Source organism: Lygodium microphyllum, chromosome 6, assembly GCF_053477565.2.
Source record: "Lygodium microphyllum isolate KBCC chromosome 6, Lygodium_microphyllum_v1.1.10, whole genome shotgun sequence".
Classification (NCBI taxonomy): Eukaryota; Viridiplantae; Streptophyta; class Polypodiopsida; order Schizaeales; family Lygodiaceae; genus Lygodium; species Lygodium microphyllum.
Window position 1 is genome coordinate 42,677,774 of NC_141140.1, and position 15,147 is coordinate 42,692,920.

Sequence of the window (15,147 nt, forward strand, 5' to 3'; positions counted from 1 at the left end):
TAATGATAGTTCAAACTCCTCACTTTCATCACCCAAAGTAGAGCGGTCCAACATATAGGGCTTTGTGACTACCCACATGCACCCTCCATTGGTGCAACGCCATATTGGTTTGCTAGTTGCTTAAGTAACCCTTTCTGATACGTTGAATTCTTGAGCCCATTCTTTTGCACGAGTGTCCATGATTTAGTTTGTGTGCGTGCTAAAAGAATGCACTTTACATTGGATTTGTGGATTAGTTTGGCATCCCTTCACCAAGTTTACACCTTTGAACATTGCATGAGCTTCAACATAACGATACATTGCCTATCTATAGTTCAGTCATTGGCTACGAAGGATCATATTGTCAAGATGGAGGAGATTGAGGATGAGCTAGCATCCCTTGGAAATAAGTTGTCTTCAAAGGGATGGTTATGACACTTCTCTCACATTTTTTGTCTCCAAAAAATGATGCTTTCTATATTAGCCTCCTCACCTTTAAGTTGGCACATCATCACATTGGAAAGGCTTGTGCTTATGATTTCGGAGTAGGATGCATACCATAAGGAGACTAGCACAAGTGGAGTCCAAATCACCAATGGCTCTTTTTTGACTAGGGTCTCTCTATGGATTTAATCAAAAGAAAAGAAAGAGTAGAAGGTGTAGGATGAGAAGTCCAAAGGAAAGCACAATGCAGAAAGAGTATTGAGAGACAATAGTGTTTGAGAGGATAAACACAAAACATACCGTAAATATTGTCACAGAGAAAACACAAAGAAACAAACGAAAGAATAAAAGTGTATGCATAAATAGATTGTGGCAAATGCAATTGCCTATCGTTTTTACCGTTTGAATGAGTGTTTAGTGATGATGTGCCTTCAATTGAAATGGGTGGCGATTGGCTGCAAAAAATAGCACATAAGATCATAAAGCATGCATACCTCAATTTCATTGAAAATTCCTTATGGGTGCAGTGCATTAGATTTGAAGAATTACCACTAGCAAGAGCTAGGCATACTAGATAAAATATAGGCTCGAGCATATCTTGCAAGAATTAATTGATACATATGTCAAAAGTGTGGTAGATCTATGGGTCTAAGATTAGTATCATTGATGTTTGAACTCAAGGAAGACATCATAATCTACTAGGATGGAGGGTATTTGGGGAAAATGGGGTCATCGCTCAGATGGAGGGCCAAAGTGTTGAAGTTGGGAGTGAAATTGAGAAAAAAGGGCTTGTATGAACTTGACTATAACTATGGCAACTCTAGTCTCCCAATAACAAACTGCCTAGTATAAGACCTAGATAGGGTCAAGCCGAGGTTCTTACACTTGACCAAGTTTTCACAATTGTGAAGATTCAAGACATGTTGCATAAAATTGGTCTAGGAGATAAAGTTAGATCATTGAAGGAGACTAACCTATAAATGCTTGCTTGGTGGATGTAGATGATTGACTTGTGTGTGGTGCATGTGCTGAAAACGTATAGGTTGGTCCACTTGGTATTCATATGTTTGTCAATTATATGGCAGCCTTGGATATGGGAGAGTAGAGTAGGGCTTGAGATGCATGCTAGGATGCTCTTATAAGTTCACATGGTCATGGACATTTGTTATGGCAAATAAACTCCACCATCATTGCACCTCCACCACTTGCTTGTGAAAAAGGAAAGGATCTATAAGGACATCTCTATGTTGGAAGATATATTATTGTTGTATGTTGGAAGATCCCCTAGTGTGATGTGTGCTTGGAGAGATGGAATGATCAACGATGATGTCAACAATGGTGCAAAGACTTTTGTGGATGTAGTGGAAGAAAATGATGGGATTGGAAACACTGGTATTGAGGGGACAGATATGATTAGGGATGAATAATTTTATTGAAGTTGAGAAACTACGTGATGATGCAAACAATGATGGATCAACTTGAGATTGACTATAAGATGCAAAACATGACTATGAGAAGCAAAACTCAAAGGAAACCCTAAAAGAGGTGTTGAGCTAAAACATGCTTTACAGCTGCTTAGTATCTTTAAGCAATCCCAAAAAATGCTTAATGAATGAAAAATGCTAAAAAGTGCTCGATTTCAAAGAATTTTAGTGGTTTCTCAAAACCTTGATTTTTCAAGGCACCCTTCAACATATGCAAATAGAGAGGCTGCTCACCATTAAGCCTCATCGTGTTTGTGTAGCTTCTCACTCTCCTATATTTGTCCATTTGCAATTGCCAACCCATATATTTTCTCCTCTTGCCTGCATTTGACACTCCATCAGCCAAGCAATAGGTGGGAGATCTCACTCTTCATCAAGCATTAGCATAGCAATTTGAGCTCAACCTTTTCTCGGTTTGTGCTCAACCTTTTCTCCCTCGAGCAACAACTAGTGGACATCTTCTATTTGGTCGTGTGTCTCTTATGGCTATGTTTCTAGCTTCTTGTTATCGCATCCTATCTCAAGGAACTTTCTTACTTTTGCCTTTGTCATTTGACCCTCGATTGATCAATGTTTAGTGTTTTTCTTGTCTTTTGCACTTTGATTGGTGGTCATAATACTTGGGATCTATCTCTAGCAGACATCACTCTCTAACACTCCATTGCTCTTTTCTTGGGCATTCTGAATACTCTTACATTCATTGACAACATTCGTTTACTTGAGAGTTTTTCCTCATTGTGTTTCTTGCTATGTTTGATTTTTTAGTTTTGCGGTTGCATTTTGGGTTTTGCATTTAGGGTTTGAGTTTTGCTTGTCATTATTTGAGTTTTTGTGTTTTATTCTTGGTCATATATGTTGTGTCTGCTCAATCCAAACCCTAGTATATCTTCATATGGTATCAAAGCTGATGCTCTTCTAAAGAGTATCTTGTAGTGAATGTGGAGGCTAGTCTTTGTGGGAGAGTCATATGTGACACGATTTTTTCTCTCCTAGGTAGTAGCTAGTGACCATCTTCTACTTGTTGATGGCCCTTGTACAACTACATTTACACCTTTCTCATATTGCCTACTATCTCACGTACCTTCACTGCTGTTGCCTTAGTTATCTGACTCTCTTTTGATCAACATTTGTTGTTTTCCTTGTCTTTTACACTTGGACTAGTAGTCAGTACTTGGGATTCGTCTCTATTGGACACCACTTTGTGATACTTCATTGCTCTATCCTTAGGCTCTTGGGTATACTCTTATATTCATTCAAAGTATTCATTAAGTTTAGACTTTCTTCTCTCTATTTTTTCTATGTGTTTGCATTTTCATTTTGCATTTTGTGTTTAGGGTTTGAGTTTTTCTTGTCATTATCCAAGTCCTTTTGTTATACATACTGTGTTTCCTTAGTGCAAACCCTGGTAAAGCTTCACATGGTATTGGAGCCGGTTCTCTTTTAAAGAGTATTCTGTAGTAATTGTGGAGGCTAGTCTTTGTGTGAGACTCATTTCTGACTTGATTTTGACTCTTAATGTCTAAGGAATCTTTTATTAGGTATCCTATGATGCCCTATCAAGCTTCTCCATCATTAGAGGTTGTAAGAAGGCATTGTGGTCTCGAGAAGGTAGACACGTCTTCACGTTCATCATCTTTTTCTTTAGATTTTGTTTATCTTATAGATGAGGGCTTTGAGAAGTAGTTGTGCATCACAGAGAGTGAGGTTTACACCTCTCTAATAAGTGCTACTACTTTGTTTGGACCAATCGGTGAGATTGGTGATCTCTCCGAACTTGGAGGGACCGCAACATTTGGCACCTCTGGGAATTCATCTTCTTTATCAAAAGCAATCCTTATGTGAAATCTATATAACCCTTTTGAGTTGGATGAGTCAAAATCATCTCTTATTTCTTCTTTTATTGTGTGGGATCTGGATGATTTTCACCATGTGGACCTTAATAGAGGAGGCTCTTGAACTAGATACCCTTCATCAAGTGTCTCTCTATCATTTGTTTCATTTGAGCAAGTAAACCACACTTTTCCACTCCCATTCCACTAGCATCTTCATTTTTATTCTAAAATCTTGGATTACACTCCATTTCCACTAAAAGCATACTAGGGATTTTGTATGAGTTTGATTGTAAGTTTTTATATTTCACACGGTTGTACGATCAAGTCCATAAGAAGTCCTCCACAACAACCATTTAGAGGGGTGAGGGTTGACTGGCTCTTCTTCATGAGAGAATAATAGTTGCAAGAACTTGCAAGATGTGAAGGCAAGCTGAACCAAGGGTTACACTTAGTCCTTTAACGTAACCAAAGAGACACAAACTCTTTGGTAGCAAATTCGTAAGAAAAATAGGTCTTTCACACACTATTTGAGGTGAGGAATTGTGGAAAATGAGTTTTATACCACGGCCTAGGCTCTCCCCCTATAAAACCAAAGTAGATTGCTTCAATCGTCTCCACCATGGCTTTCCAGTCCAGTGGGTCTACACCTCTCGTTGGTGCACATTTTCTCCATCTACCCCAATGGCTACTGGATATGTGGCACATAGATAGTTTAAACTCCTTCACTACTCTTGAAATATTTGCTGATTGGTTTTCTAGTGGCTTACTCATTGCACTTTATGCATCCATTCGTAAGGGATCCACTACACCTTCTAGTTCAACTTCCTCTCCTCGCCGTATTGGATGGTGAACACATACTTAGCCTTTTCCTTTCTCTTCAGTTTACTTTTTGGAGTATTTCAGTACTCATCTCTATGTTGGAGATTTTGATCTCTATTGCAGGTTCTTGTATTTTAGTGCAATTTTTAAATGGAGGTTTGAACTAGTCCTTTCTGAGCTGGAAATACGAGTTGCATGTTGTTTCTTTCATGGTTCCATCTCCTTAGAAATTTTCTCTTCTACTAGCATGGAGGCTTTCCATCCTACGATGAATCATGTAGCATCTCTCTTGATGCTATCATGGTGGTGACTCCAATCCTTGCTCTTCTAGTAGGGATGGTTCCTCATCTTCATCCACTTGGTAGTCCACACCACATCAAGTCTGGCATCATCAACCTCTCCTTTTTTCTTTGGAATCTAGATTCCGATTGAAAGGACGTTTCTACTCTTCTTGATATTCTTTAGGTTTTGGTTTTTGTCTTCAAGATTGGTCTTCCACCCTATTGTATATTTTGCCATGCATCACATGATTCTATCTTTGTGCTAGAGACCTTGGGCAAGACAAAAACTTCCCTAAGATGGATGCTATCCAAGTGATACCTGTTGCATGAGCATTCTTCAAGATGTAGCATACTATATATTTTCATTTTGCTAAGCATTACTAGATAGATCATAACCTGTTTCCAGTGGTAGCTCAAACCACCATCCTTCTTCACTTGCGACTTCATCATCTTTCCCTCGTCATCGATAGCCTCGAGTGCATGGGTAAGCTTGTACTGCTTTGTGATGTGTTGGGTGTAACATCCCTAGTCAAGTGTTCTAGGTCATTGCTGCTCAATTAGCCACTACCCATAAAATTCACTTTTCCTAAAATAGAAAACCCCAGAACAACAATTCAATGTGCTTCCATACGCCTTTGTAGGGCTTGGTAGGCCATTGAGAAACCTTTGTTGTCTACTGCCCTATCATATGTGGGGTGACTACTTAGACTCCCTAGGTAAGGTAACCATTACGTGTGTAGCCTTAGTAGGCCACTAGGCAGCCAATATATACCATTTGTTCGATGCTCTAGTTGCTTTGGGGTGGGACACCTTGGGGTAAACATTGCAAGTCTTTCCTTTTCCGCTGAATTTTGGTCATGTGAGGCAAGATTGAGAAAAAATATTATTTGCAGCTTCTTAGCATATTTAGACAACCCCAAAACACATTGAATTAATGAAAAATGCAAGAGTGTTGCACAATTCGGTAGATTTTGAATGGTCCCTCTAGACCCTAATTTTTTGGGGCATCCTCCACATCTATAAATAGACATGTTGCGCGCCATTTATTTTCAACCCATTTGTGTAGGTTCTCACTCTGCTATTGCATTTACACATTAGACTTATGCAATATATCTAAGGCTAAATAAATAGCACTAACTTCCAATTATTGGTGGGCTTGGTGGATGAGGATCAAGTTGCACTTGACCCTTGATCTCATCTGGTTTGTTACCATGGTAGTCAGAGGTTTTTTATTTCTATTTAAATCTTGTGGAGTAAGCTAAGAGACCCACTCTTGCTCGGTTCTCCACAAAGCTTGTTTAGGAGACTAAAAAGAGGCATAGATGATTTTGATATTATCTTTTGTTGAAAGCTCTTTGTCTCTTTTTGGAAGGTTTCAAACCAAGACCTATGTTTCTTTAAAGAGTACCTAGCTTTGATATCATGTAAAGAGATACTCGAGCATGAATGGTAAACACACGTATGATAAAACACATAGTGAAAATGGAAGAACATAGAGGTAAAGAGGAAGTATGAGATACTGATGTGAAATAATGAGCAATCAACGAGTCTGAAGATCAATGTAGTAAACATACTATTAAAAATGAATAGAAATTTCTGAAATCCTATGCCTCTAAATTCATTGTACTATATAAGGATCTAGAGATGCAGTAGATAGCCTCTATGCATGATTAATATCAACTACAAACACAAATATGAGAGTTTGGAGCATGCTAAAAATGGCACTACTAGCATGGTAGCCTTCATAGGAACAAAACATGAAGGAAAATACTAAAAATGAAGAGTCGACAGCAGCCAAGGTATGGCAACAGGCTGCCAAAAATGCACCAATTAGTTGGGAGGATTCCTTAAGTTGATGGATGTGTTGCGGTAGTGAAATCAAAAGTATCCACTGAAGGAGGAATAAAGGTAGGAGTGGAATCTAGGCGTTAGCGATTTCCCACAATATGGAAGACTAAATTTCGGGACGTCTTCTATGTATAGACATGGGGATTCTTCCAAATTATGGCCTTGATTATAGGACAACTACACTATTCAGGAAAGTTTGGTACTTTAATGAAACTTTGATAATAAGTTATTTTGGGGCATTTTTCAAATTGTCCAAGGTGGTAATACATGTTTTATCCCAACAGGTTAAACAAAAAAATACAAGCGTATGATGTTGGGTAATGAATTAGACATAGCTTGGTATAAATGATAAGAATCTGTTGTAATCACAACCTCCAAAAGTTGGGTGGCTAATGGATGATGACTATGACCTTGGTGCTCTGGTGGGCAGCATGAGTTGGAAAACCACAATGAATTCGATGCAAAACCATTTCCATTTTTGAAATTGGCAAGGAGAGAAGGTTAATGATGATGATTTGTAGTGGCATGATCATTCTTTCCACAATTGATTATAGGAGCACTGAGTGTCTCGTGCTTGCACTTTGGAGAAGCAACAATAGAGATGTGTGGAACTTCTATAGGAAGGGTTGCCTAGAGAAGTAGAGGTGATGAAAACATGATGCTGCAATGGAATGAAAAAGGGGTCTCAAATTTTGAAGTGGTGTTGTTCCTGCAACCTTCCCTTGCTTCAACAAAGAATGAGGAAATTTTACTTGTTAGAGCACAATGGCTTTGGTACAATGTCAAGAAACAATAGGTTTTTGACGGAGAAACACAGATTGTATGACAAGGATTTTTGAAAAGAAAACCCGAAAAGGTAGATGAATAATGAATTAATGTGGACTATGTAGGGAGTGAAGCATAATCCCATGAGAAGAACTGCCAATGAGGAGAAAAAAAGCTAGTATATGTAGCGAGAAAATATGAAGAACTATAGTTGAGGGAGTGAACCATAGCTCTTAGAATATCTTAGACATACTCAAAGCTATTGGAGGTGATGGCTTTGATGATGAGGCCACTAGTGCTTGTCCAAATAGAGAAGTAAACACAAGAATGCTTGATCAATATCTCTTTGTGTAAATGGCTATAGACAAGTGATTACTGAGTAGCCCTTGAGAGAGGAAGAAAACAAAAAATTTTAGTTGCTTGATATCAAGATGGTGAATTAGAGGAATTAGTCTACTCTAGATGGTCAAAATATGATACAAACATAGCCACATGAAGGATGACAACTGCTAGGATCTATCATGTGGATGCTTGAATATTAGTATAAGCTTGAAATACACAATGGGGATGAAGGAAATCTATTGTCTTAGTGTGGAGGAGAGTGCAACCATCCAAGATAGCCAACATAAAAAATAATGAAGAACACATGCCTAAGGTATCTGAACTCAAACTTCATAGCAATTTGGGGTACTTGGTACTGATCGCAATGTAAAGAAGATCTCTAGAATGAAATGGCCAACTAGTATGGTGTTACAAGCAACTAGATGGAACCATGAATTGAGATATTTATCAAATAGGGGTGTGGAAAACAATGGTAAAAGGGATGAGGATAAAAGTATGGAGTAAATGAACGAAAAAATGATAATGAATGAATGTCAAACTATTAAGGGAATTCAACAATCATTGTCATGCACCATTTATGGGAATATGGGTCACCAAATCGGGAAACATGGCTTTGAAGAAATGTTAAATGGCCGTTAGATGCTCAAAATTAGTAAAAATCAAGCCTTTTTAAACCGATGAAGAAAGACTAAAGTTGGAATCAAACTAAATCGGTGCACTTAAAAACTTTGGTTTTTGAACATGGGCTACTCACCCTAAAGAGAAATGATTGAAGAAGTACCCCTATCTTTGGTTTGGATTGGAAAACTTTCGAAAAGATACAAGGGCTATATGATTCATGACTAGAAAGTACATATTTGTCACTACTTTGTGAGGTGGAAGACATTGATTTAGCCTAGTTTACTTTGAAAAACCACGGTGTATGGATAGTGGTGAAGGTGTATTCAAGGACTAAATGGGGTTCCATGTTTTCTTGACAAGGAGTGTACATCCAAAGTCTTGTATGTTTCACGTTTCGCCGCCATCTACATTTGTGGACACATGTGGGGAACAATGTGGTCTTCAACTAGGAGATGCTCACCCTACATTGCTAAGATAAAACAGATGCATTTCACATTAATCCACATTAGCTCTTTCAAACAATCTCAAAATTTACAAATGACCAACGTTTCTATGTCCCATAAGCAAACACCCAAGATCTGGTAGTATCAACATCTATAAATGAATGGCTACCAAGCCCACTTGCTGTCCAGCTCACCTATTTTTAATAATCTTGGCATCTTCTTTGCAACTGCATTTTTAGTTTGGCTCTGTTGATATCAAGTGTTGCAGCTTTACTATCACCTTATCAAACAGCATTACCACCATTGTGTTTTCATTGTAGGTTTGGTCATATTGATGCTGCAAGATTCTTAAAGGTCCTCCTTAGCCCATCTTAGCTTTGAGTAGTTATTCTCTGAGCCGGGCTCTCACTAAAGTCATCGATTATAAGCTAGATCTGCCTTTGAGCATCTTATAGATTGTTTCACATTCATTTACAAAATTCAATCATCTACTTCAAAACTATCTTTGTCTTGTGTTTTTGTTTTCTGTTTTAAATGTTTGCATTTTTGTCCAAGTTACGGTGTTTTTTTCATGTTCATATGTTCTATGTTATCTCCCTACATACCATAGCATATATTCATATGTTTTCAGAACTGATGCTATTGTAAAGTGCATCTTGCGGCTATCATGGAGGCTTGGTTTGTGCAACATACATGAAGAACATGTAATTCATTCACAATGAGTGAGATGCATGATCTTTTGATTTACCTTATTAGACAAAGGTAAGACTTATGATAGAAGGGGATTTCAAAGAATTCTTGCATATAGGATATTCCCTTACAATCAAGACATATAAGGAGTGTTGCAAATTATTCATGTCATTTGGTGAGGGTGGCCACCTCTCCACTTAGGAGGACAGTTTGCATTCAAGACCACTGATGGTCCCATCTTCTTTTTCACAACCAAGCCTAATGTCAAGTTTGTAGTTTTCTATTAAGGAAGGGGTGATATATAGGTAGTTTCTCATGAAGCTTGCCAATATTGGATCTCTAAAGTTAAATGATAATCAAGTCACTTTTCTCTTAAAAAAGCTACCTCTGTTGTTAACCTTCCACTTTGTGCAACATATCTTTTCATTACCCCATTCAAAACCTTCATGAGTTCAAATTTCAATTCTTCCATTATACAAATCTGCATGATCAAGTCCACAAGAAGTCATATTTTCCATTTTCATATTCAAAGGGGACTATGATAACCACTCCTTCAAAGAGGATGCTTAAAGGTCGCAAGCATTCTGAAGATGGGAAGGAAACACAAAATAAGGGTCTTTTTCTTTCCTCGAACAAAACCAAAGAAATCAAGAAGCCAAAGAAACTGAACTCGTTTAGCCCCACCTATTCTTGCTCCTTTTGGTACACACAAACCTCTATGCCATGTTGCAGGATATGTAACATATTCACACGCCCTCCTTCTCTACCACCTTACAGCTCTCCCAAAGGATCCAGCGAGTAGTCTTCTAACCCCACAACATTAGATTTTTCACCACAAGCACTTTAAACCCCAATTTCATAGCCTCCTTCTATAACCCATGTAGGGTTCCTTTTCCACTTGGCCATGACTTTGAATTGTAGAGACCTAGAGATACACGTGTGCAATGGTGGCCAGACATTTAGGCTAGCACACTTAAGGTGCTCCAAGTGAGTCTTGATTTTTTTCAATATTATGAGTTTCTTAGGCTATTGAGTAAAGCCCATAGGCTAATTTGCTTTATGATCTGCTTTTGTTTCTCTTCTTTTGTATTCACGCATTTCTTTACTGAAGTATTTCACTTTGGGCCCCCCTCTCCAAGCAGAGTTTCATGCATCTCTTGATTGTACCACAATGGTTTCTTGTCGCTAGCTCTTCTAGCCAACGTACTTCATTTTTATCCTTCCTAATGGTTGTTTGCACCACTTCAAGACCAACATTTTCCTACTTCTCTTCCTTCAGCATCAATATCCATGATTGAGAGGTGATTCGTACCCTTCACTTCTTACCTACAGCTTTCAGCATTTATCTTCAACATTGGCCTCCCTTTCTTGTGTACTAACCCTTTCATGATCATATCATCTTTGTAAAATGGGTAGCTGATGAGCACCCTTCATTGCAAAGCCTTGGCCTCTCTAGGGTAGCTTGTTGGACTCCTTCCACAAGACAACCATTGTCTTTGTAGCCTTCGTAGGTTTTTGGATAGTTGATGTGCACCCATTCATTGGTACTATAGTGGGTTTGGGGTAGGATATCTTGACATAGAATATGGGGTGAGACATGCTTGCACTCTTTTGGTTCCAATTTTGACCTAGCAGGGGTTTTAAAGCTAAAAATGGTGCATTGCACATAAATGTTCACTAGCTCATAAAAACAATACCAAAACTAAAGAATTACCCTAAGAGGCATCTTGAATTTTTTGTTAATGCATGAAGCACAAATTTCATCCCTAATGAAATGCCTTTCGTAAGTGATCGTCCAGGGAGTTGGAGTCATGCAAGAGCATGCTTTTGATTAGAGCCCAATTCACTAGTCAAACGTACCTCTCAATATTCACTGTGTAAAGGAAGAATAGCACCTTATATTAGTAAAATGAATGATTATATATAATTCAAATGTGGTGATTCACTTATGACCTATTGACATGTAATGCTAAAACGCGACGTTTGGGGGCTTAAAAGTTCAGTGATTTCCTTGTAGAAGACGGCTTAGATGTCAACACGTAATTAGGAATGTAGTATTGATTTGTAGATGATGTACTCCTGCTCATTTTAGGCCTTATTTTCTCACTGTTTGATACAATAAGAAAAAACCGTTTGACCTGTAGTAGATAGTATAGCCCCAAGGGTTGCCGAATTTCTAGTATGTTTTAGCTAGTTAGGAAGTGTTTGGTTAGTAACAGCCAAAAAATTATGTGTTTCAAGTTCCATTAGAACTAGTATCTGGACATAACGTTGGAGCTATAAGTCTGGCATTCTAAGCTCTAGCGCAAGTGCTAGAATATGCAATCTGAATCTTCCTGTTGAGATGGCAAGCTTAACACGTGGGGGCATTGATGGTGGACTGCCTGGCTAGATGGGTCCGTACATATACTCTTAGCACGTCGGTGGTCGTTATGATACCCATATAGTCAATGACTTATCACTTACTATATTTAGTTTGTTACATTTACCTATAGCTGGCATAGATATAGCGTTAGTTGACTAGTGTAGTCAGGTATACACTGTTTGACTAAGTAGGCCACATTCATTTGTGTTGTATCTTATCTATACTTTGTCTACATTGTATTGTGAGTGAAAGAAGATGCAGAAGCCAGCAATAAAATGTTTTGACCTCCATCTCTCTTCTTGTGTTCTTGAGTGAGCTTCCTCTTGTGTATACAATGCGTGTTTGGAGCAGTCGCTCAAACAAGTCCCCCACCATGCGATTCTTGACACTCGTATGGTTGTTTGTTTGTATTGGACTCTTTTAACTGTACGGTCCTTCATAAATTATTGGGAGATTGATTGTGGTTGATTGCTGGGGTTTACTTAAAGTGAGACGGTAGAGAGTTCTTTTAAGAAGCTTTCTTACTACAGTTCTGTGATTCTCTTATTTTCATCACATATCTTAAGTGTCTCCGAGTTCTGCAAACCACATATTCTTCAACTAATGATTCAAATATTGTCCAGTGACTACGTTTAATGCATCAAAATCAGAATGTGAACTGTGAGGAGGATGACACTCATGTCTGGTATCCCTGGCACATGCTATTCGTGGAAAAGTTACGCGAGTGTTTTATTTTAACCTGGTGCAGATGGGAACAATTTCATTACTTTTTTGCCATTGACGTGCTGCTCAGACACTCTGAATTTCAGAGCAAGGCTTATAAATGAAGGAACAATGGTTGTAGGTTGATGTAGCGCTTCATTAACAAAGTGGCAAATTTGACGATGATTTACAGGAAACGGAGAAGGCCGCCTTGGCGGAGACAACCGGGCTGGACCAGAAGCAGATAAACAACTGGTTTATAAACCAAAGGAAGAGGCATTGGAAGCCATCGGAGGATATGCAGTTTGTGATGGTGGACACAGACCCAGCTGCAGCCCTGCAAGCAGCGGCCATGAACCACGCGACCAACATAAGCATGCACCATCCGCACCCTCATCCTCATCAGCACGAGGACCTTCATCACCACAGCGTAGCCGCATCAACGGCTCATCATCACCCTCATCACCATCACCATCACCATCATCAGCATTATTCACATTCTTCCCACCACCCAGCTGCTACCGTGAGCTTCAATGCTCATGAGCACAGCTCTAATTCCTCCGCGAAGCCTGATGTTTCAGGGCCCCTCGGCCCGATGGACCATCACGGGTGATTAAGAACTCTGTTAAATGCGTTCGCACAGATGCAGCTGCAGCTGTTGCGTTAAATGACTTGCCTTCTTGTTGTACTAAATTCGGTACTCGGTGATCAATCCGCTACCTTTGTATTTTTAGTGTGCCTTGATGTAAAGCTGATTGATGGCGTAATTCTGTACTAATCCGACATGAAACAGATGCACAGTCTACTTGAAGGTAGACGGAAGGATCATGGTTTCAGTTGTTTAAAAATCTTCTCATTTTCTCTGAAGTTGTTGGGCTAGAAATATTGGTATGTCGGAAACTTCCAGAGGCAGAGGAGTCCAGGACGTGCCAATGGCTTCTCTAGGCTTAGTTTTTTTTAAATTCAACTGGGAAGGATGAACAGGGCTGATGCGGAATTGTAGAAACTTTGGATCAGCGTAGTGCAGTGTGTAGTTAATGCAAAGGTGGGGGCTGATCATCATGGACTCGACGTCTTTGTTCCTTCTTTGGTCCATACCATTTCCATATGGCACTGCACGGGCTTCTTGGATAGTGTAGGGCGATCTTGTCAACAATATGCAATGAAATACAAAACCTTGTTAGCGACACGGGGATGGGCGTCGCGGGTTTGTTATCCTTCCAGCAGAAGGCTCTGATATGGAACGAAGTTTGTATCTGAGTAGTCTTGCAGACAGTTTGATGCGGTGCTAACAGTCTGTCTCTCACAAGCTGGCTTGGGTGGAGCCCACCTTCCTCGAGTTGGAGGAGCTTTAATCTCAGATATTATTTAACAGAGCATCCCCATTAGTGAGGTCATGGTTACTGGGTAGAGTGATGACTGTCTGGAACCTGAACCCAAGCACGGCATAAGATTTTGACAAGGAAGCACTTCATAGGGAATAAACGTTAGAGGGCTACAATGACCAAGGTAATTAGGCGCCGGGTATTCGCTTTGCCTGAAAGCCTATTGACCACTTTTGGAGTCTGACTGAGCCAAATCTTCTTTGTTCCAGGGGAGGATGCTAAGTTAAGACAGAAAAGTAGACGGATCGTGGAGGCTAGAACAACGATACGTTTCAGCCCTGCATTCATGTTAGGATTTTATGCTTTTTGGGAGGATTTAAAAGCACTTGCATGTTCCGTTCTATAAACGCTTATACCTCTTGGCATCATGAAGACAAATATCATGATTAGGAAAAGGTTTGGTTTGTTTGTGTGTGTGTGTGTGTATCACTGGTGTTTGCAAAGCTTGAGAGGATGCTTGTTTGTTCTGCACCTTTAAGATACGTTCCTTGAAGTCATCTTAACATGTCTCCAAGGCTAATTCAATTCCTTAAGAGCCATAACATTTTAGGGAACCAAATGGATGACTTGAATATGCAAGTAGTCCTAGATTGTGATAGTTTTAGAATATTCATCACTCTAGATACAAAGGAGGGATCATTTGGTCTTCATGTAAGGTACTGAAAGACCAATGTTTCTGAATGCTTGAAGTAATACGCTTCTTTTTCCAACTTGGCACGTTGATCTTATGGAGAGTTTAATGCCAAAACTTTTGCTTGCATAGAACATTAGAAGAATACCAAAGATCATAAAAGTCGAGAGTGAGATAAAGAATGCCACATTGCAAGATTTAAAGCAAAGGATAAATTTGTATTAATCGTAGAAGCTTTTTAATACATAACATCATTAGAAAATCAACTTAATAGGTGTAAGAAAGGTGGAATGAGAAAATCCGTAAGTTGTGTAAAGATAGGAGATACAATCATAAGGTTGTCGGAAATTGGCATTTGATTATTAAGATGTACACATGTAGAATTTTAAATATCCTTCAATCTCTCTCCTTAAGTAGAAGAAATTTGAACATATAATGGGAGCCTATCCAACTTTGGTTGGTGTTTAATTAGACCATTCATTGGCAAGTGAGGTGGGATGTTAGTCCATATCCTTT

The 15,147-nt window shown here is 39.1% G+C and overlaps 1 protein-coding gene across 3 annotated transcripts in view; it reads left to right on the forward strand.

Moving 5' to 3' along the window:
- Nucleotides 1-13,560, forward strand: part of LOC148034502 (uncharacterized) — a 135,243-nt gene extending 121,683 nt beyond the window's left edge. For 2 of the 3 annotated variants that reach the window (XM_087679446.1, XM_087679447.1), the window contains exon 6: nt 12,809-13,560. In XM_087679446.1, coding sequence (XP_087535572.1) covers nt 12,809-13,228 — 420 coding nt within the window. In that variant the 3' untranslated portion in view covers nt 13,229-13,560. The remainder of the gene's footprint in view (nt 1-12,808) is intronic. The other variant, XM_087679449.1, reaches the window with a different exon arrangement.
- Nucleotides 13,561-15,147: the final 1,587 nt, after the last annotated feature.